The 22295-nt window shown below is 40.7% G+C and overlaps 1 protein-coding gene across 1 annotated transcript in view; it reads right to left on the bottom strand.

Moving 5' to 3' along the window:
- The window catches only part of LOC126355276 (uncharacterized), a 384087-nt gene that overhangs the window by 33612 nt on the left and 328180 nt on the right, over positions 1 to 22295 (bottom strand). The window contains exon 12 of the mRNA XM_050005563.1: positions 11419 to 11637. Within this exon, the coding sequence (XP_049861520.1) occupies positions 11419 to 11637 (219 nt within the window). The remainder of the gene's footprint in view (positions 1 to 11418; positions 11638 to 22295) is intronic.

Genomic DNA, 22295 nt, shown 5'->3' with positions numbered 1-22295 from the left:
ACACACACACACACATAAATGTTGTAGCTTGGGACCTAAAAGCTGGTTCCCAGCACTGTTGCCAACAATATATTTGACTGCAGCTAGCATATTCATTCCTTTGACAAAAATACAAATGTGGAGACTTCATAGACTATTATGGCTCATTGCATAAAAGTCACTGACTGGAGAGCAATTTCAGTTCAAAAACTGAACTCAGTTGACTTATTCATTATGATGTGTAGCATTAAATTTGAATCACCTCATTGAGGTTGAATGTTGACCTGAATTAGTAAGAGACACACTTGGTGACACACCTGAATCCACTATTGAGATGATGATGGAGTTTAGTCTACAGAAATGAATCGTACATATGATAGACAAAAACATTTATTTTTGAAGATTTTTTGCTTGAAGATAGAGGAAAATAAGCAGAAGAAACTTTTCAAACTTCTTCAAAAAACTCCTCTACAGCTGATAAATATTGAAATAGGAAACAATATAATTATCAGCACTTAATGCTCTCGAACACAGAATGCTACTCCCCAGAGTGGCCCAAACTGTTAAGCAAACAGCATAAGGAAATTCAAGGTGTGAGAAATTAAAATGTAGTGCTGTCATAATTATTTTCTGGCAGTTAATAATTTATGGCCATCCAGCATTGCTCATTATATGGCATGGCTTATTTGACATGCACATTACACAGATTGTTGGCCATGGATTTAGGCAGCTTGCTGTGTGGGCAAAAGTTTCAATAGTTCACAGGTTTTAAAACCACAGCTATTCAGTGTTAAGGAAACTTTTGGTGTAGGTATAAACTTTCAGTGTCTGTCATCACCCAGAAGGTGGTTTCACCATGACAGTGATTTACTGGTATGGTCCTTTTGGAGGTGTTGTTCTTCATTCCTTTGAACGAACTTACCCATGCAAGTATTTGGGGTCCTATAGTTTAACATTGATTTCAAATCACAATGCAATTGTGCATTTTGCACGTTAACAAACATTGCTGGATAAGAAAGAAGCAATTTATGAAATTGAAGAAGTCTTGGAACTGATCTAAATTCCACCCTCATACTTCAAAAATTACAATCCAGTGTGTATACATTGAGATATAGTTTCAGTTAGGAATCAGCCAATTAATATAATTGAACTTGTTCATTCACATGCTTGCTATTTATGTTCATCGGTGCATGCACAGCTCTGATATCAATTTAATAATGTGTTCAGAGTTCAAAATTTATTATGAATGGTGCAGCTACTGCTACTCTTGTCTTAAGAGTGTTTCTTAAGAAGTGTTCAGTCATTACTGGCTGCTGTCACACTCCATATCTACATCTACATACATACTCCGCAATCCACCATACGGTGCATGGTGGAAGGTACCTCGTACCACAACTAACATCTTCTCTCCCTGTTCCACTCCCAAACAGAACAAGGAAAAAATGTCTGCCTATATGCCTCTATACAAGCCCAAATATCTCTTATCTTATCTTTGTGGTTTTCCTCAAACTATAAGTTGGCAGCAGTAAAATTGTACTGCAGTCAGCCTCAAATGCTGGTTCTCTAAATTTCCTCAGTAGTGATTCACGAAAAGAAGACCTCCTTTCTTTTAGAGACTCCCACCCGAGTTCCTGAAGCATTTCCGTAACACTCGCGTGATGTTCAAACCTACTAGTAACAAATCCAGCAGCCCGCCTCTGAATTGCTTCTATGTCCTCCCTCATTCCGACCAGATATGGATCCCAAACGCTCAAGCAGTACGCAAGAGTGTGTGGTATTAGTGTTTTATAAGTGGTCTCCTTTACAAATGAACCACATCTTCCCAAAGTTCTACCAATGAACCAAAGACGAGTATCCACCTTCCCCACAACTGCCATTACATGTTTGTCCTACTTCATATCACTCTGCAATCTTACGCCCAAATATTTAATTGACGTGACTGTGTCAAGCACTATGCTACTAATGGAGTATTCAAGCATTACAGGATTCTTTTTCTTGTTCATCTGCATTAACTTACATTTATCTATATTTAGAGTTAGCCACCATTCTTTACACCAATCACAAATCCTGTCCAACTCATCTTGTATCCTCTTATAGTTACTCAATAATGACACCTTCCCATACACCACAGCATCATCAGCAAACAGCCACTAAGTTATATCCTGCTTATTCATATTTTTTTATTAAGTGACATTATAAACCATTTAGAAAAATCATTTAATTTTTTTGTGGAAGTGCCGTTCATCAACTGTATCCATATTGTGTTTCTCATAGAATTCACCACAGTTACATCATCCGCAGTAAGAATACTTTTCAGTTTAGAAAGAACATGATGCCCTTTACATATATTGTAGTATACCCCTGTGACACTTCATTTTAATTATGGTAAATAGTGGTCCCCTCTTCCTATTACTGATAAGACATGTGGATGATCATTCAGACAACAAGAAAGTATTCATGATGAGTGCTATCTTTACCATTCTGTCAATACTGAAAACCAACATAAATATTATAAACAATCACAAGTGTTATAATAGGTGTGTGACACCCCCCCGTCCCCCACCAACACCACATGCGTGCACTCTCCCTCTCTCTCGCTCTCCCTATCTGCACTAAAAGTACTGAACATACAGGAAACAATCTGATCAATATTGTATCTCTTTTGCTCAATTTGACTGAGGACCATCAGTGTTAAGAGAGAAGGCAAAATATTTGTAGGTAAGTGTGAACCCAGTGTCCCCCCCCCCCCCTCCCCCCAAATTCTGTCTCTTAAAGTTGCAAATGAAGTGTAGAGCAAGAAGCATTACAATGATAACAGTTAATTGCTGATTGTGTGAATCATAATTGCTTTTAATAGCATAACACTGCAACCTGCCTATCTTTACACAAAAGGCACTGCAATATGGCAGACTGTCTTTGCAATATCATAGTAATCATTTTCATCAGGTATTCCACTAAATGATATAGCAAATGGAACATTATGTACTATGTTTCATAGCCACAGATAATAATATTCTCAAACTAATCCAGTACATATTTATAACAAATGAAGCAATTAAATGGTCCCCTAGGGCCAGACACACAAGGGATGAACAAAAGCATGGAAACACCAAAAACACAACACACTGTCATGCCTAATATGGTGTAGCAAAACTGATGGCACTCAAAATAGATTCCAGTTGTTTCACAATGGACAAATACAGGTCCAGTATGGTTTCCAAGGGAATCTTATATTATTATTACAGCAAAATAGTGGCAAGCTCAGGTAACAATTATGGAGGTGGACAGCAATTGAGCACCATTCTCCCAAAAGTTGACAACAAAGGCACAACAACATTGAGATCTAGTGACTGGTGGCAAGAGGAGATATTACAGTTCATCTCAGTGCTCACAAAACCGGTCCTGGTTGATGCGAGCTGTGTGAACAGGGGCCCTAACACCTTAGAACACAGCATCATGATTGGAGAACAGACAATGAGCCATGGGACAGACCTGATCAGCTACAAGGGTCACATAATCCTTGGTAGTAATGCGACCTTGCAGAGTACAGTAACTATCGGGCCCATAGAATACCATAATATGGTAACCCAAATCATTACTGAACTCGGCCAGAAGTTGGAAACACTGTGCAACAAGACTCAGATGACTGAGTGATCTTCTTCCACAGCTCCATAGCCAGGTCTCATGGCTTCAGCAGCACATTTTCCTGTAACTGGAATTTACATAACTGATGAATGGTTTTGGAATGACAGTGTTTATGAGTATGACATTTGGTTCTGCAGTGACATTTGCAACTGTCTTCTTATTTCATGTCGCAATCCCTTTCACTGATTACCTGTCACTATCACTCAAGACACATTTTTGTATGCTTTGTGACTTTACACTTTCCCTGTATGTGATATAAATCTTCTACGTAGTGCCTCCTGAAACACCAAACACGTTGTTTATTTTGGTTACGGAAACACCCACCATATGAGCACCAACAATTTTTCCACATTCAAAGTCACTTAGCTCTGACATAATGCACTCACACTACGCAAAACACTGTTCTGAACACAATTGGCACTTTCAATGTATTGAGGATGTTGTAACTGCGGCTAGGACGGTCACGGGGTAGCAATGATGGAAGTGCGGCGGGACCCGCGGAGAGGCCCGCAAACAACAACACAACGGGAGAGGACGGACACGAGCAACGAAGGACAGAACGAATACAACTAGATCAAACAACAGAAGCACAAGGAAACAAACACATTCACTTGTACACAGAACAAGGAAGTAAGAGGTCTGGCACGAAGCGAGGTGTAAACCAACATACACAAGAATAGAGTGGCTGGATGGTTGCGAGGCAGGCACTTAAGTACGCTATCGGGTGCACTGCTATTGGCCGTTGGGACCACGTGTTCCACTGTGGCGCCCTCAAACTGAAAGCAGGCCAGGAGTCACGTGCCGCCACAGCTAACGATGCGATGGTGCAGAGACCTCTATGGGTCTTTGACGTCCATGATTCAAATTCCGCGGCATGCAGTACCAGATCCCTCCCCCCTGAAACTTGCACCTAGGGTGGGTGACATATCAACCGCAATTGGTGGGGAGGAAGCGATGCCTGAGGTCTCCATGACAGCCGATCCAGAGTCCAGGGTAGGAGAGGAAGCCACCGATCAACCCGGAGGCGGACGGCGGCAGGCCCACGGGCTCATGGGCAGATGGCTACCAAGGGCTGGGACAGTGAGTCGAGGACCATGTCCATAACCGAAGGAGGTTGTGAAAGAGGCGGCAGCGCCAGTCCCGTGGCAGCACAAGGGCGGAGCTGATTATGATGGTGTCACTCCAACCCTTTCGAAGTCTGCTCCGACGTCACACGCCGCCCATGGGCCTCGACGACTATGGTGGGTGTCCATCCTACCTTGTGCCTGTACTCGCAGGGCCACACGGCCGTGCCAGGGGCATACTGCCACGAGGGCCAGGAATGGGGGCAGGAGGATGACAGCATCAGCAATTGGAGCAGGGTCCACGGCTGTCGCCCATGAAGGAACTCTGCCGGACTGCATCCGTCAATTGGTGTAGTGAAAAAGGTGCTCAAAAACAGGGTGAGGGCCATCGTGGTTGGAGATGTGTTGACCACCTTAGTCAACTGGTGTTTAAAAGTGCGGACAAGCCTCTCCATCATGCCACTGGATGAAGGGTGGAAAGGGGGGCTACAAATATGTTTGATACTGTCGGCCTGACAGAAGTCGTGCAATGAGGATGCTGAGGCCAACGTGTGGAACAGGCCCTCAATGGTGAGAACCTGGGACAGTGCTGTGGGTGTAGCCTCCATGGTGCTGAATGCCATACGGACAACATATGGGTATTTGGAGTAGGCGTCAACGATGAGTAACCACATGGACCCCAAAAACGGGCCTGCAAAATCAATATGGGTGCGATCCCAGGGCCGGCAAGGCACAGACCAGTGTGAAAATGATTGAGGGGGGCTTGCCTGGTGACACGCACAGACAGTACACCCATGGACCAGGTGCTCAATATCGCCATTAATGTCAGGCCAATACACATGCCGGCAAGCCAAAACTTTCATATGGGACATATCCCAGTGCCCGCGGTGTAACAAACTGAGAACCTGAAGCAGCAATTCCAGAGGGATGACCTCGCGGTGGGCATCTGATGTAAGTAGGTTTCTCAATCCTCTTTAGTGTCATTAAAGGGTGGAAATGACGGCAGATGCGGGAAAGCATTGGACAGCCGAGAACTCTGAAGCTGGTGCGGTAACGCGTCCCAGGCACCGACTTTGTCCGTTAGCAACTGTAGCGACTATTTTAAGATGTCTAACTGGAGCTACTGCTGCATGAGCTGCTGCTGTTGCTCCAGCGGACAGACCAACTTCGCCTCCATACCAACAACGACTACCATTTACCTCGTCACCAAAAATGTTGTAACTGCGACCAGGACGTTTGCGGGGTGTCAATAACAGAAGTGCAGCAGGATCCACAGAGAGGCCCGCAAACAACAACACAACTGGAGACGATGGACAGAATGAGTACAAAAAGATCAAACAACACAGTCACTAGGAAACAAACACGTCCACTCGTACACAGAACAAGGAAGTAAGGTGTCTAGCGCGAAGCGAGGTGTAAAGCGACTTACACAAGATTATACTGGCTGGCTGAACACGAGGCAAGCGCTTAAGTGGGCCAGGAGGCATGCCCCGTCACAGCTTATGGCGTGATGGTGCGGAGACCTCTATGGGTCTTCGACGTCCATGACGTCTGGTGCGGATTCAAATTCCACAGCGCGTGGTACCAGAGAGGACATAGCACTTGCGGTGTTCATGATCAGATAAAACAGTGCAACCTGCATTTATCTCCAACTTGCATTTCTCATGGTGTTTCCATATTTTGTCCAATACCTCTACATATGCCTTTTTAATCCAAATGCAAAACACACTAATGCACTAGCTTTTACCAATCCTTACACCCTGTGCATTTGCTGAAGTAATATATGTGTTATATCACTTCCTGAAGTAATATGTGCATTATGTGTAGGCTGTGATGGCCTTCGCTTGCGCCATATGCTTGAGAACTGTGGAGTCCCCATAAGTGGCTAGTGGTGCAATACATCATGTACTGCTACCCAAGTAGCTGACACTCTGGGGTGCACACAAGGCTTGCCCCCCTTCCAAGTAGATGGTTCTCAATCAAGATCAAATATATTGTAGCTGCTGGAGACTACAGAGTATTAGTGTTAGATAAATATAAGAACCTCTCACCAATGAGACTATCAAAATCTAATATCAGATGCTAAGCATTCACAACAAGGAACCAGAATTTTATCATTCCTAAAAAGCTATAGTAAGGTATAGAAAACTAGCTAAAGACCAGAACTGAGGGCAGTGTGATTTTTGAGGTAAATCTAAGTCAGAGGTTCCCAAACCCTTTTTCTAATGGAACATTTTGAAGTTAAGTCCCATAGTGCTCGGAGATCAGAGGAACATTTTGCGGATCCTGATTCTTTGATTTATTTATTTTCAAAGTTAATGAAATCTTTGAAAATGAGATAAACTTGTTTTATTCAGTGAGTAATTCAATTTTATATCATAACAAATTACACAAAAATTATCATGAAACTTTAAAAAATTGGTATTGTCAAAAGGTCAAGAAAAAACTGCAATGTTATTAATAGTTTTTTGTGTTTCACAGAAGACAGTTTGGGAAACCCTGATCTAAGCATGCAAGTATATTGAATGGGTAGGTTAAATGACTACCAAGAAGAACAGATTGTGATGGCTGGAGCCCTTCCGTGTAAATAGTATCTTTAAGATACAGAGACTATTGCATCACAGATGTGAAACAAAGCATAGCAATATCGAGAGAAAGGTGACTTAAATGACTACCATAACAAAATACAGTAAACTCCCGATTATCTGAATCACGTTTATCTGAAATCCGCTTTATCTGCACAAATTTGTCTGATTTTTGCATCTTACTTTGTCACTGTCTGATGCATCACACTGCTAGCTAGACTGACACTTGACAAGTTTCAACTTCTCTGCGTCTGGAGCCATTCATTCGCTGGTGTTTGTTGGCAGTCTACTGCTAATCAGTGCACTGGCACATGTCAAAAGTCAGTGTGTTGTCAATTCGTGCATGTCTTGGCTGAAGTTTTAGCATGTTTCTTTTCCATATTGGATGGTTTCATGCCGCTGCCATCTATTGGATCACCTTGGAAATACAGGACATACAGTACCGTTCTATGCAGCACAGCGTAGCCCTGTCAAAACCAACAATGAGAATGCACCCCCAAACACTTTCCGCCTGTGGGCACGTCAGACAAAGCTGATTGTTTAACAATTTAACAGTGAATGCACAATGCACTGCTGTGTTGCGCATGGGCTAGGGTAGGACAGGAGAGAGGTGATAGATGTTTCAAATGTCTTCATTCAATGGCTGCCACAGCCTTGTTTCATAAGTCAAAAGCTTTGTCTAGTGCTCCTCGAGTGTTGTCAAGTCATGCATCTGTGTGTTTTTGATCTAACTTTCCGTGCTCATGCTAGATACATTAAAATATCCAAAGATAAAAGCGGCCAAAAAACAAAAAAAATCCCCAGTAAAAAGTGTTAATTTGACATTGGGTGCAAATAGAAAAAAGAATGTGATCTCGTTGGAAGAAAAGCTTCATGCTTTGCAGAGAATTGAGGCTGATGAGCCACCCACGAAAGTTGCTGCCACTTTGAATGTCGGTAGAAGTATGGTTGCTGATTGGAAGACGAACTGATCAGAAATTGGAAAATTTTGTTCCATCCAAGTGTCAGTCAGTGCAGTGAAATCTCGAAAAATAATGAGAAAACGTGCATATCCTCAGTTAGAAGAGGCCTTATTTTTAGCACAAACAAATAAGCGAAAAAGTTGTGCCAGTTTCAGGTCCTCTACTTTGTCAAAAAAGCGATGACATTTTATGAGTTGATTGGAGGAAAGGAGCAAGAATTCCTTGGAAGTGATGGCTAGCTGGATCAGTTCAAGAAGCAGCATGGCAGTTGTGAAATTGCCTTCAGTGGTGAATCATTATCCGGGGATGAAGCTGCTATCGCTGATTTTAAGAAGAAACTGAACACAATCATTGAGAAAGGAGGTTATACTGGTGATCAACTTTACAACTGTGAAGAAGCTGGGCTGACTTACAAAATGTTGCCAACAAAAGCCCTTGCCTCTAAATCAGAAAAAACGGATATAAAAAAAAAAGCAAGGAAAGAGTTACTGTGCTCCTTCTCACCCAGATGATCTTCAAGATGGGGATATCAAAGTGTTGTTTCTCCCACCAAATGTCACATCTCTATGTCAACCAATGGAACAAGGTATTCTTGAGATGATGAAAAAACATCACTGATGCAAGCTGCTGGAATACTTAACCGGTCAGATTGATGCTGAAGAAGATTTTGTGCAAACTCTTTAAAAAATCAATGTTTTAAGTCTCATTGATTGAAAGCTTGGAATCAAATTCTTCCAATTCCTCTTGTTAGCCTTGGAAAAGACTCTTAGATCATTAGGGAACTCATCAGTGGTGGGGAAAAGAAAGAGACATTGAAGCTCAAGCTGACATGCCAGAAACAAATGAAAATGACGTAATTTTGGTGAATTTACTGGAGAAGATACCTGGTTGTGAAGATGCAAACTTTGAAGACGCTGAAAAGTGGATCGAAAACGACTTGTTTGACTTGACTCAGGAAGAAATCGTCCAAATTGTGACCCATCATAAAGTGTCACAAAAATATGTCTCTGATGTTGAAGCAGAGAAAAAGATTCCTCACACAGTCAGTTACGAAGTGATCCAAAGCACCCTGGAGTACCTCAGCCAACAGGAAGAGGCGCAACTTATCCTGAAATTGTTTGTTTGCAATGTTGCAGATATATTGCCACAACAAAAGTTTCTCAAGCCAAAAAACAAAAAACTGTTACAGACTTTTTTTACCAAAAAACAAATTCTAATGAAGTGTCCTAGAACTTCAAAGTCCACAAGTTAAAAGTGTTAAAAGTTCCTCCAGACAAACTTTTCATTCCTTTGAGTAATCTCTAGATCTGTTTCATAATTTTGTACAGTTGTTTTTTTTTTTTTTTTCAAAAGAGTAGGAAATAAAAGTAAAACTACTGTTTTTTGCTGCTGCCAAATAAGGCAGATTTTTCCTGTAACAGCGCAAAATAAAGGAGCTTTGTTATTCAGCATTTAAAAACTTTGAGTCATTAATCATACTTTAACGCCTTTTTAACACATCAACACAATTTTTTTTGTCAAAAACATGCAGGCTTATTCAAAACCATATCAATAGTGTTCTGTGTACCCTACTCATATTTTACGATCATATTTCACATTATTGATGCAATTCGGTGTGTTTCGCATGTGGGAACAGGGGGACTTTGGGTTATCCAAAATTTTCATGATCCAAATCGGCTACCATCCTGATCATTTTGGATAAATGGGAGTTTACTGTATTATCGAGAGAACTCTCATAAGCCCAAGATATTATGACAATATTTGAAGGCTATCAGTGGCCTAATTTCAGTGTCCAGACACTCATTGTCTGACACAGGGAATGACAATAAGGATAGAAAAACCAAAGAAGGGTCGCTGAACCCTATTTACCAATTTTCCTTTCCAATGGAAACTCTGGGGTTACTGGTGCAGTTTAATCCTCACACTATTGCGAAGATGAGCAATGTAGATATTGCTGAGAAGGTCTTCATAAGATTTTGAAGTGGTGAAAACATTGGCAACTTGCTTTAAATGTTCAGAAGTACAAAATCATGTGCATCCCAAATAAAAAAAAAATAAAAAAAAATTTAAATAAGCCAACTGCATTATCAGTCACAATTTGAATTGTTCAACTTGCACGAATTTCCAGGTGTAACAATTTGTAGGTACATGAAGTGGAAAGATCACTGTGGTAGATTTGTGTGTAATGCAGGTGACACACTTCATTTCATTGTTAGCATAGTGGGAAAATTTATTGGAGACAAGAAACAAAATTCTCATACAACCCACCCAACAATATTGTTAAAGTGTTTGGAACCTAGACCAAATAGGTCTAATAGGGGATAAGGAATGTGTACAAAGAATTGCAGCAATAATGGAGATGCTGAGTACTTGAATCAGTAGACTCTTCAAGACCAACTATCTTGTGGAAGCTTACTTACAATGTTTCAATAACCAGTATAAAGTGAGGAAATATAAAGTGAATAAACTAGGAATATACTGCAACCTCTCATATATTGCTCCTGTGTGAATCATGAAGACAAAATTAAACTTATTATATCGTGCAAAGAAGGATTCAAGCCATCAAAATGGGAAAATGGAACATGTAGATATCGTAATAAATGACCTAATACTGAAGCCTATAGAATATTTGCAGTTAGTTTTGTCAGTTTGGACATGACTGTTCCTTGTGTAGTTTATAGGCCGTTTCTAACACAACTCTGTGCTTCTTACCAATTAACCATTAATTGCACTGTAAGTGTCATAACCTTACTCCACTTCCAATTGTTTCCGTATCTCTTGGAGCCATATGTGCAATACCAGAGAAGAAAAATTGCTCCTCACCGTAAGGCAGAGATGCTGAGTCATTATAGGCACAACAAAAAGATTCACACAATTATAGCTTTCAGCCATTAAGGCCTTTGTCAGTTGTAGACACACATACACACACGAAAACACACACACTCAAGCAAATGCAACTTGCACACACATCTGCAGTCTCAGAGAGCTGTATGTAACACACACACACACACAATACCTATCTTGTGGATATGTAATATTGTTATGGTCCATCCTGGATTTTCCATTGTTTGATTTGTTTTGTCCTGTCACATGACAGCACAGTTAAGCACATGCAGTTAATAGTTATTAATAAAAGTAAGCTAATTACACAATGCAGTAAACTCAAGAAGCAAAAGTCAATACCAAGACTTGTGGATTCCATTCGAGAGGCAGTATTTATAGAATCTCCAAACAGACAGTAACGAGGCATTGTTGTACCAACAACACCTGCAACACACGGCCCAGTATTTATCCCAATCCTAATTTGCAGTGATTCCGATGGCCGATGTGGAATTTTGTATAGCTCCACACCATGTAAAACATCAAGAGCCATTGAAGCAATCTCTCCTGCATGACGTTTACCTGGAAGGAAGATTACAAATTGAGCTACTGAAAAGGTGCCTAAAAAATAAAATTGTCAAGAGGAGAAAGATGGTCTTCCATTTTGAATTTCCATTACATACTCTTGAATTCAACATTTATTTTGTAAAGAGCTTAATCTAATGAGCATTCAATAATTTTGGACACACTGTATCACTCTAAAACAAAAGACTACTCACATGACTAATGAACCATTTCCCATGGCATATTATTGTGCAACTGTTTTCTGGCCACGGTTTTTTTCCCCTTATGCTATGAAAATTTTCTTCAAAATTAGTCAGTTCAGTGGCACTGGAGCGCACACACACACACACACACACACACACACACACACACACACACACACACACACACACACACATATTTTTGGTGATGAGGTATACGACGATTCAAATTCTCTTCAGGAAATTGTGTGTAATGAATGCACTGATATCAAAATAGGGATAATAATAATGATTCAACTAAACTCTCAAAAAAATAATATTTAAGGAGAAGCTGTAAAATCTTACATTTTCAATCACATCACTGAAAAAAAAGAACATAGATTGCAGTAAGATTGTAGGTAATTATCATGCATTTTTGCTTAAAGTGAAATACATTTTACATTAAATCAGATAGTCTGAGAAAAATACAGATATATTTTCACAGACATTGCTAGCAAAGCAGCATTGTGCTGTATGATGAATTCAATGTTGAACTGAAAGTTCAGCTGCATTATAATCAAAATATTAATAACATGTTTTGTTCACTCTCACACTGTATCAGTGAACTTCTTTACAAGAATGCAACTCTGTGTTTGTCTTCCATTGGGGGCAGTACAATCTTCTTTTTATTCATCTACCTCCTCCTTGTATTCCTCTGGGTCAGTGGAAATATGAGGTGTGTTAAAAAAATGAAAAAAATAAAATAAAATAAACAGAACTTTTGCTATATCAGCTTTATTGCTTATTGTACAACATTTTAAGCACTGTCCCTTTCAAAATAATCCCCTCTACTGGCAATACATCATTCCCATCGTTTCTTCAAGTTTTGGAACGCCTCCTGGAACATATTTTGTGGGTCGGTGCAAAGTTTTCATCGCATATTCTGGTATCTCTTCTATGGATTCGAAATGAAGTCCTTTCAGTGTGTTTTTGAGTTTGGGAAACACGAGAGTCCTCTGGGGCTAGGCCCAGAAAATACAGTGTATGGAGCACCACAGGAATATGGTGTTTTACTAGATAGGTGCAGACAGGAGTGACATGTGAGCAGACACATTGTCATGATGCAACTCTGTTTTTTTCACAATTCAGACCTCTTCTTGTGCACAGCATCCCTAATTCACACTAGGATTCCCTGGTAGACTTCCTTATTTACCAACTCACCATGTGCACAAATTCAGGATGAATAATCCCTTCATAGTCAAAAAACACAATCAACACAATCTTGTTCTTCGACCAACTTGCGTGCTTTTTTTTGCATGAGGTGACCCTTTGTCCAACCAGTGTGTCGACTGCATCTTTATTTCAGCTTCATAGACATACACACACATCTCATCGCCTGTTATGATGTTCTTAAGAAAGTTTTCATTGTCATTAACAGCAACAAGCAGATCTCGTACATTTCAACACGGGTCTGTTTCTGATCGTCAGTCAGCAAACACAATATGAATTTTCCACCGACACAATGCATTTCAAGTTTTTCACTAAAAACTTCATAGTATGGTCCTATGCTCATGTCCACCTCCTCAGCAAATTCCCAAATAGTTAAATGACGATATCTGCAAATTGCAAGCATGAACACTATCCACAAGATAATCATCTGTTGATGTGGAAGGACATCCAGACTTGGTATTGGCACAGACTGACATTCTGCCCTGTTGAAAACATTTAAACTGCTCGTAGCACTGTGTGCTATTCATACAGTTCTCCCCGTATGGTCGCAAAATATTTGAAATGCCTTTGTGCAGTTTTGGTTTTCAAGCTCCTCCACTGCACTAATATGATGAGCAGGCTGTGGTTTGCTTGTTAATTGTCTGAGTGACACAAAGCAAATAGTAGTTTGTCTAAACCTGCTGCTAGGTGCACTCAGTAGCTGCACCACATACTCTCTGCTGGTTGCCGCACTACTTCAAAAGTTGGGTTTATTTTCCAACACACCTCATATTCAGATTGTATGTGACTAATTCGTACAGTTTCAGGTTGAACACCATTGCAGGAACTTGTACTCAGTAAGAAATCTGAAGAATGCAAACAGTCATAAGTAAAGTACCCTTATATACACTCAGTTTAATGCTTTCCAATATGTATGTTTGCATGTCCTGTTTGGGGGGGGGGGGGGGGGGGGGGGGGGGAATCCTATGTACTCACATGTCACAGTTATTTACCATTACTGTAGCACTTTTACTTATGCTTATTATTTCACTCAGCAGCACATCAAGTCATGACATATCAATAGCTATGCAACAACAATTGGTTAAACTGTACCCACCAGTAAAAAATGCTCTTTACCTGCTGCCAGTGTTTTGTGAATTGTTATTCGTGCTATACACTTGTTGGGTATAATGTTAGAAACAGACACATATGGTCAGGAGCACTCATGCTGTGTAAACACATTGAGATGCTTGTCTTGAAATAATTGGAACCAAATTGCACCACTCTCAATATTATGTTTAGTTCAATCATTGGTGTTGCATTTACAGTGTACCTGAAACTTCAATGTGAACAATTCTTTGCATTTTGTGGTATAAGGGAACTTTCTGTAAGGAAAGAAGGCCTAATTTCTTTCAAGATTGAACATTTTCAATAGCAAATGGTAGTTTTTACATCTCTAAATACTTGTTGTCAACTATATCCTTTATTGTCCTTATCAAAAATGTGCTTCTTAAGGAATTTGTGAATCAGTATTGCACTGTCAATAAATAAAATAATAAATATGGTTGGTAAATAATGGAAGAGGAACAGAGTTGGAGAGAGAGGAGGAGTAATGTAGTATCACTGCTAATACAGACTGTTAAAAATAGTAACTTATTTCTGTCATGATAATTTCAACGTGATTTGTCTGCCACAAGTTGCTTTTGTAAACTTTATGAAAAGAGTCATAATAGGGCATAATCTGGCAGTTTTGGCCATGGGAAATGGGAGACGTATGGCTAGATACATTGTCTTATTGAAAGGAAACATTTTTGTTTATCAGTTGATGTCACTTTCTCGCCAGGTTTTTGAAACATTTGTGGTGAAAGATGTATATGATCATTTTTGCCATCTTGTAGTTGTTAATGAATATAATTAATGGAAAATCTCATATAAAGATGTGAAACAATTACTAACAAAGAGATAGAGGGGCTGGCCAGTACTTACCTCAGCTCAGTACAGCCGATAGAGACACAAAAAACAACCGAAAATTTAAGCTCCTAGCTTTCGGAATAAATGTTCCTTCATCAGGGAGGAGAGAGGGGAAAGAAAGGGAAGAAGGGAAAGTGGATTTAGTTACTCACAACCCAGGTTATGAAGCAACAGGGAAAGGAAAACAGGGAAGGTAGCAAGGATGGAGGCATGGTTGTCAGAGGGAAGCCAAAGATATTCTACTGCAGGTACTGTGCCAGCTTCAAGCCAAGGAGGATGCATACAGAAGTAAAGAGGTGTATAGTATAAAGATGTAGGATGGAAAGATGCATGAATGGCTAAAGAGGAAAGGGAAAGAGGAGAAGACTGAAAAGTAAATGGGAGTGAGGTTGTTTAACATAGGTTTAGTCCAGGGGGATGGCGGGATGAAAGGATGTGCTGGAGTGCAAGTTCCCATCTCCGCAGTTCAGAGGGACTGGTGTTGGGTGGGAGAAGCCAAATGGCACGTACAGTGTAGCAGGTTCCTAGGTCCCTAGAATTATGCTGGAGGGCATGCTCCGCTACTGGGTATTGGACATCTCCTAGGCGGACAGTTAATGAATATAATGGCATCCAAACCTCAAAAGAGTGTTCGTCATGTTTCTCCCAGTTGACTGAAGGGATTCTACACGTTACAACTGCTTTATAAGAGCTACTTGACCTCAGCATCACAAAAAATTAAACTCATATTTTACATCAGTCTCTTATTTTGAAGCATGCCATGATTGTTAGTGCATGAATGAATATTCTCACATTATGGAACTATTCTAGAGCCCATAACGCAATTTCTTTCTGCATTTTCACTACCAAAAACTGCAACTTGTTCTACATAAATCCCTTCACAAGCATCTAACAATTCTATTTGCCCATTCCCTACATCAGTTTCACATTTTTACATCAGTTTTATTTTATCCTCCCCCCCCCCCCCCCCCCCCCGGTCAAACACCTCCCAGTTTTACCTCCAATATTCTTCAGTGTTTACCAACACTCATTATGTCATATGTCATTTACATTCTTTTCCTTCTTCCTGGTGTCACCCTATCCCAAATGGAACCCTGTTTCATATATCTGCATCAGCTCAAAAAAAATATCCCCACCCCCAGTAAAAACCCAGTCCCACATTCTGTTCCGCACATACTGCCTAGTCAATGGAATCTCCCCCTCCCCCCCCCCCCCCCCCCCCCCTCTGCCCTCTACTGCCACCAGCTGCCTAATCATAACAGATCATAACGGTTCCTATCTTTGGATACATTTCTCTCACAACAACTTTGAAATTTTCAGATTCCTCCAATCCCTAACACTAACTAACCTGATACTACACAAACAAATCTCCATGGTTTGAACATTCCTGAAGCACCTCTGCTCGCTCCACATGACACTGTTACTTTGCAACCTCAGCTACTTACACTATATCTGCAGAAGTGAATCCTTTGCCCTCTAAAATCTGGAAGAATATTCCAAATACCTTGTCCAAAAATTATTAAATTTACTGATGTCCTATTCCCACATCAGAGCACCATCACCCACCAACACCCATCATACTATCATTGAAACTCTTCAGGAACGCTCAAAGCACCCAGCCCAATGATACCCAAGCTGCTGTTGTGAACTTTTCCATCAAGTATCTCTATCATATCAAAGTTTCAATCCTATCCAAGGGTCTCACCTTCAGCCCCACATCCAAATTCAGTAATGTTGGAATCATCATAGACCTGTTATCTTTCATCCAGTCCCTAAAGCGGAAACACTTCTTTGCATCCATCCCTCAAATCAGTGCCGTCTTAACCCCAACACTGGACTTTCCCTCTCCTAGATCATACCACCATCTGACTGTGACCCTTCACTGCTAACTATCCCCTGGTTACATTCCAGGAATTCATTACCTTCAACTTGACCACACCATCCTTCTCCAGGTCCTTTCCTAACAAAACAAACATTCCAATGAAAGAAAGAATAGCTATCTGCAACATTAATGCGGACCCTGTTTAATCATCCTGCTTACAGGCAAAGGCTCCAACAATGTCATGATGTATAACAGTGATTATCTGACAGAAGGCATCTGCCAATTCTCTGATACCTCCACCTACAAGTCTCCTCATAGTGATCCCATCCCAGATGTCCAGCATATGCTCCAAGCTGTACTCAAATCCTTAGATTTGATGGAAGGATTCTGGAATGGGCCTCTTATCTATCCTTATCTCAATGACCCCCTGACACAAAACTTTTGTATTCTTTCCAAAATCCATACAAACAATAATACTGGGTGCCCCATAGTACCTAGTTACTGTGAGCCCGGTGAATGAATCTCCACTCTTGTTGACCATCACCTCCAACCAATTTGCCTGTATCTCAGCCTCTGATATTAAAGATACAAATCCCTTCTTTCACTGACTCTCAACCATCCTCATCCCATTATCATCTAGATCAGTAACTGTCACTGTTGAACCAGCTCCTTACACACCATCCTCCCTCATGCTCATGGCCATTTGTTCCACCTGGTCCTCCTCAACTGAGCATGCCACCTTCCTGGAGCCCCACCTTTGTGAAGGCTCTATCCATGATTATGTCTATATGAATGAACCCTGCTACTATTTAAATTTTGAATAAAAATCATCAGCAACGGTGGAAGAAGACTTCCAGCTTAAGAAGTCATCCTTGCTCTGCCATTGACCTTGTGAAAGAGGGTGGAGGAACAGACAGAGGTTCAGGGCTCTCTCTTGTCCTTGTGATGGGGAAACTCCCCTTAGAAAGCAGAAGAATCAGCAATGACCAGTGGCATGAGTGTGCAGAAGATAACGGGAACCGTTGTATTAAAGGCACATTATGTGTATCCTCCATTCAGATCTCTGGGAAGTGACTACCAGCTGGGACGTGACCATAAGAAAAAGATTGAACAGCCAATGAAAGGGGAATGTTCTGCAAGTCGGGGCTTGTAAACGTCAGAAGTTTGAACATGGTAGGGAAGCCAGAAAATCTGAAAAGAAAAACGCTAAGGCTCAGTCTAGATACAGTAGGCATCAGTGAAGTGAAATGGAAAGAGGAGAAGGATTTTTGGTCACATGTTTATAAGGTAACATCAATAGCAGCAGAAAATGGAATAATGGAAGTAGGGTTCATAAGGAATGGAAAGGTAGGACAGAGAGTGAGTAACTTTGAACAGTTCAGTAACAGGGATATTCTGATCACAACCAACACCTAACTAATGCCAGCAACAATAATTCAGCTATACATGCTGATGTCATAAACTGATGATGAAGTGATGGATAAAGTATATGAGGACATTGAAAGGGTAATTCAGTATCTAAAGGGAGAAAAAGAATTCTAATAGTTGTGGGAGAGTGGAATGCAGTTGTAAGAAAAGAAGTAGAAGAAAGTGATACAGGAGAATGTGGGATTAGTAGTAGGAATGAGAGAGGAAGAAGACAAACTAAGTCTTGCGATAAATTTCTGATTGTGATAGTGAATATCTTATTCAAAAATCACAAGAGAAGGTATACTTGGAATACAGGAAGATTTCAGTTAGATTACATCATGACCAGGCAGAGATTCCAAAATTAGATATTGGACTGAAAGGCATGCCTAGGAGCAGATACAGACTCAGATCCCGATTTGTGACAACAAAGAGTAGGCTGAAGTTTAAGAAGCTAATCAGGATGAGCAAGTGCACAAAGAAGTGGGATACAGAAGAACCGAGGAATGAAGAAATATGCTTGAAGCCCTCTGAGGCTATAGATACTATGATAATTAATAGCTCATTAGGTGATTCAGTTGCAGAGGAATGGACATCACTAGAAAGGGCAGTCACAGAAGTTGGAATGATAAACATAGGTACAATGAAAGTAATTGGAAAAGAAACTATGGGTAGCAGAAGAAATACTTAATTGATAAATGGAAGAAGAAAGTACAAAAATGTACAGGGAATGCAGGAATACAGAAATACAAGTCACTTACAAGTGAAATAAATAGGAAGTGCAGGGAAGCTATGGTGATATGGCCATGGAAAAACATGAAGAAATTGAAAAAGAAATGACTGTCAGAAAAACTGGCTCAGAATATAGAAAAATCAAACAAGGAGAATAACATTAAGGGTGTAATGGGAATTCTACTGTTAAAAGTCAAGGAGAGAGCAGATACATGGAAGGTGTACATTGAGGATCTCTATGAGGGGGAGGACTTATCTGATGATATGATAGAAGAAATAGGAGTCAATAGGGAAGAGAGAGGGGATCCAGTATTAGAAACAGAGCTTATAAGAGATTTGGAAGACTTAAAATCAAATGAGGCACAAGGGATAGAATCAGAATTTTAAAATAATTCAGGAAATGGCAACAGAATGATTATTAACACTGGTCTGTAGAACATATGAGACGGGTGATATACAATTATACTTTCAGAAAAATATCATCCACACAATTCCCAAGATTGCAACAGCCAACAAGTGCAAGAATTATTTCATTATCAGCTTAACAGCTGATGCATCCAAGTTTCTGACAAGGATGGTATGTAGAAGAATGGAAAATAAAATTGATGATGTGTCAGATGATGGTCAATTTGGCTTTAGGAAAGGCATTCAACAGACAGTTCTGAGTTGCGGTCGATACTCGAAGCAAGACTGAACGAAAATAAAGACATGTTCATAGGATTTGTCTACCTGTAAAAAGCATTTGACAATGTAAAATGGCGCAAGGTGTCCAAAATTGTTAGAAAAATAGGGGTAAGCTTTGGGGGAATACGGATAGTATACAATAGTACAAGCACCAAGAGGGAACGACAAGAGTGAAAGACCAAGAACAAAGTTTATGGATTACAAAGGGTGTAAGCCAGGGACGTAGTCTTAAGCCTGTGTTTTTTAGTCTATACGCAGAAGAAGCAATGATGGAAAAATGAGAATGGTTCAAGAGTGAGATGAAAATTTAGGATATCAGTGTTAAATTCACTGATGACATTACTATCCTCAGTGAACATGAAGAAGAATTACAACTCTGTTAAATCGAATGAACAGTTTAATTAGCACAGAACATGGATTGATCATAAATCAAAGGAAGACAAAAGTAATGAGAAGCAGCATAAACAAGAACTGCAAGAAACTTAAGATCGTAATTGGTGATCACGAAGTAGATGAATTTAAAGTATTCTACTTTCTAGGCAGCAAAATAGCTGATGATCATTGGAGCAAGGAAAACAAATTTGGCAAAAAAGGGCATTCCTAGCTAAGAGAAGTCTACTAGTATCAAACATGGGTCTTCGTTTGAGGAAGAAATTCCTGGTAATATACGTATGGAGCACAGCATTGTATGGCAGTGAGACTCTCATGAGTGAGGAAAATTGTTAACAGAAAAGAATAGAAGCATTTGAAATGTGATGCTATGGAAGAATGTGGACTGATAAGATAAGGAATGAGGAGGTTGTCTGCAGAATCGGCGAAGAAAGGACTGTATGGATACACTTAGATCAACAGCATGATAGGACATCTGTTAGAAATCAGTGAATAACTTCCTTAGTGGTAGAGGGAGCTGTAGAGGGGAAAACCTGAAGAGGAAGACAGAGTCTGGGACACATACAGCAAATAATTGAAGACATAAGTTGCAAGTGCTACTGTGAGAGGAAAAGGTTAGCACAGGAGAGGAATTTGTGGTGGGCTGCATTAAACCAGTCAAAAGACAAAAAGAAAAATGAACGCCACTAACCATTTACAGTACCAACATTTTGGCAGGTGTCTCCCTTTCCACACCAAAAACTTATTCCCATATAGTCTGGCCACTGTCTGACAGCACATCTAAAGTTATAAGAATTCCCTTGCCCCATATGCTCAAGGTCTCACTAAGCCCTTTACAGATAGGCACTAGCCCTTGAACCTAGTCCACAAGTAGATTTACTTCACCACGTCCTCACACACCCCTAAACCTCCCAACATCCCCAGAAGCCAGCTGCAAAGGAACTCATCATCCAGTATCATAGTGAAATGGAACAACTAAACCAAATCCTTCTTCAGGGCTTTGACCATCTATCATTGTGCATGGAAATGAGGGACATCTTACCCACAATCCTTCCCACCACTCTTAAAGTGGTATTCCTCTGCCCACCCAACCTAACATAACCTTCTGGTCCATCCCTATGCTGCACCCACTTCCAGCCCCTTGCCGTATGGGTTATATCTGTAGAAGATGCAACTGTGAGACCTGTCTGATTCATTGAACCAGCACATCCTACTTTATTCCCATCACAGGCTTGTCCTGTTCCATCAGAAGCAAAACCACCTGTGAAACAGCCATGTCACGTACCATATCTGCTGCAATTTCTGCACAGAATTTTATATGGCTCTCACCACCAACCTACTCTCCCATTACATAAAACATCACTGCCAAACAGTGGCTGAGAGCAAAGTTAACCACCCAGTGCCTAACCAGACATGCTTCATTTCAGTGGCTGCCTCATAATTCGTGTCATTTGGATCATCCCTCCCACCCCCAGGAATCAGCTTTCCTGAAATACATAGATTTGAGTTACCGTTGCAACACATCCTTCATCCCTGTAATACTGATGGTCTCAGTTTCCAATAACCCCCTGAATCCCCACCTTCTTTCCCACACACTACAAATCCCCTCCCTGATGCAACTGTTATCATTTGGCCATTATTCCTCCTGCATCCCACCTCTTTTCCTTTCTCGCCTACCCTACTCCACCCAAGATAATCCCTCACCAAGTCTACATGCCAAACTGCAGTCCCAGCATTGTGTATTCAAGTGGCACAATGTAGCTGTGTGTGTGTGTGTGTGTGTGTGTGTGTGTGTGTGTGTGTGTGTGTTTGTTTGTTTGTGTGTGTGTTTTTCACATAATATATATTATTTGCATATAAATTATTAATTCCATATAATACACTATGTACACTCCTGGAAATTGAAATAAGAACACCGTGAATTCATTGTCCCAGGAAGGGGAAACTTTATTGACACATTCCTGGAGTCAGATACATCACATGATCACACTGACAGAACCACAGGCACATAGACACAGGCAACAGAGCATGCACAATGTCGGCACTAGTACAGTGTGTATCCACCTTTCGCAGCAATGCAGGCTGCTATTCTCCCATGGAGACGATCGTAGAGATGCTGGATGTAGTCCTGTGGAACGGCTTGCCATGCCATTTCCACCTGGCGCCTCAGTTGGACCAGCGTTCGTGCTGGACGTGCAGACCGCGTGAGACGACGCTTCATCCAGTCCCAAACATGCTCAATGGGGGACAGATTCGGAGATCTTGCTGGCCAGGGTAGTTGA

Source organism: Schistocerca gregaria, chromosome 3, assembly GCF_023897955.1.
Source record: "Schistocerca gregaria isolate iqSchGreg1 chromosome 3, iqSchGreg1.2, whole genome shotgun sequence".
In the NCBI taxonomy this organism is placed as follows: Eukaryota; Metazoa; Arthropoda; class Insecta; order Orthoptera; family Acrididae; genus Schistocerca; species Schistocerca gregaria.
The sequence above is the reverse complement of the archived record's forward strand: the minus strand, read 5'-3'. Positions and strand labels throughout refer to the sequence as shown.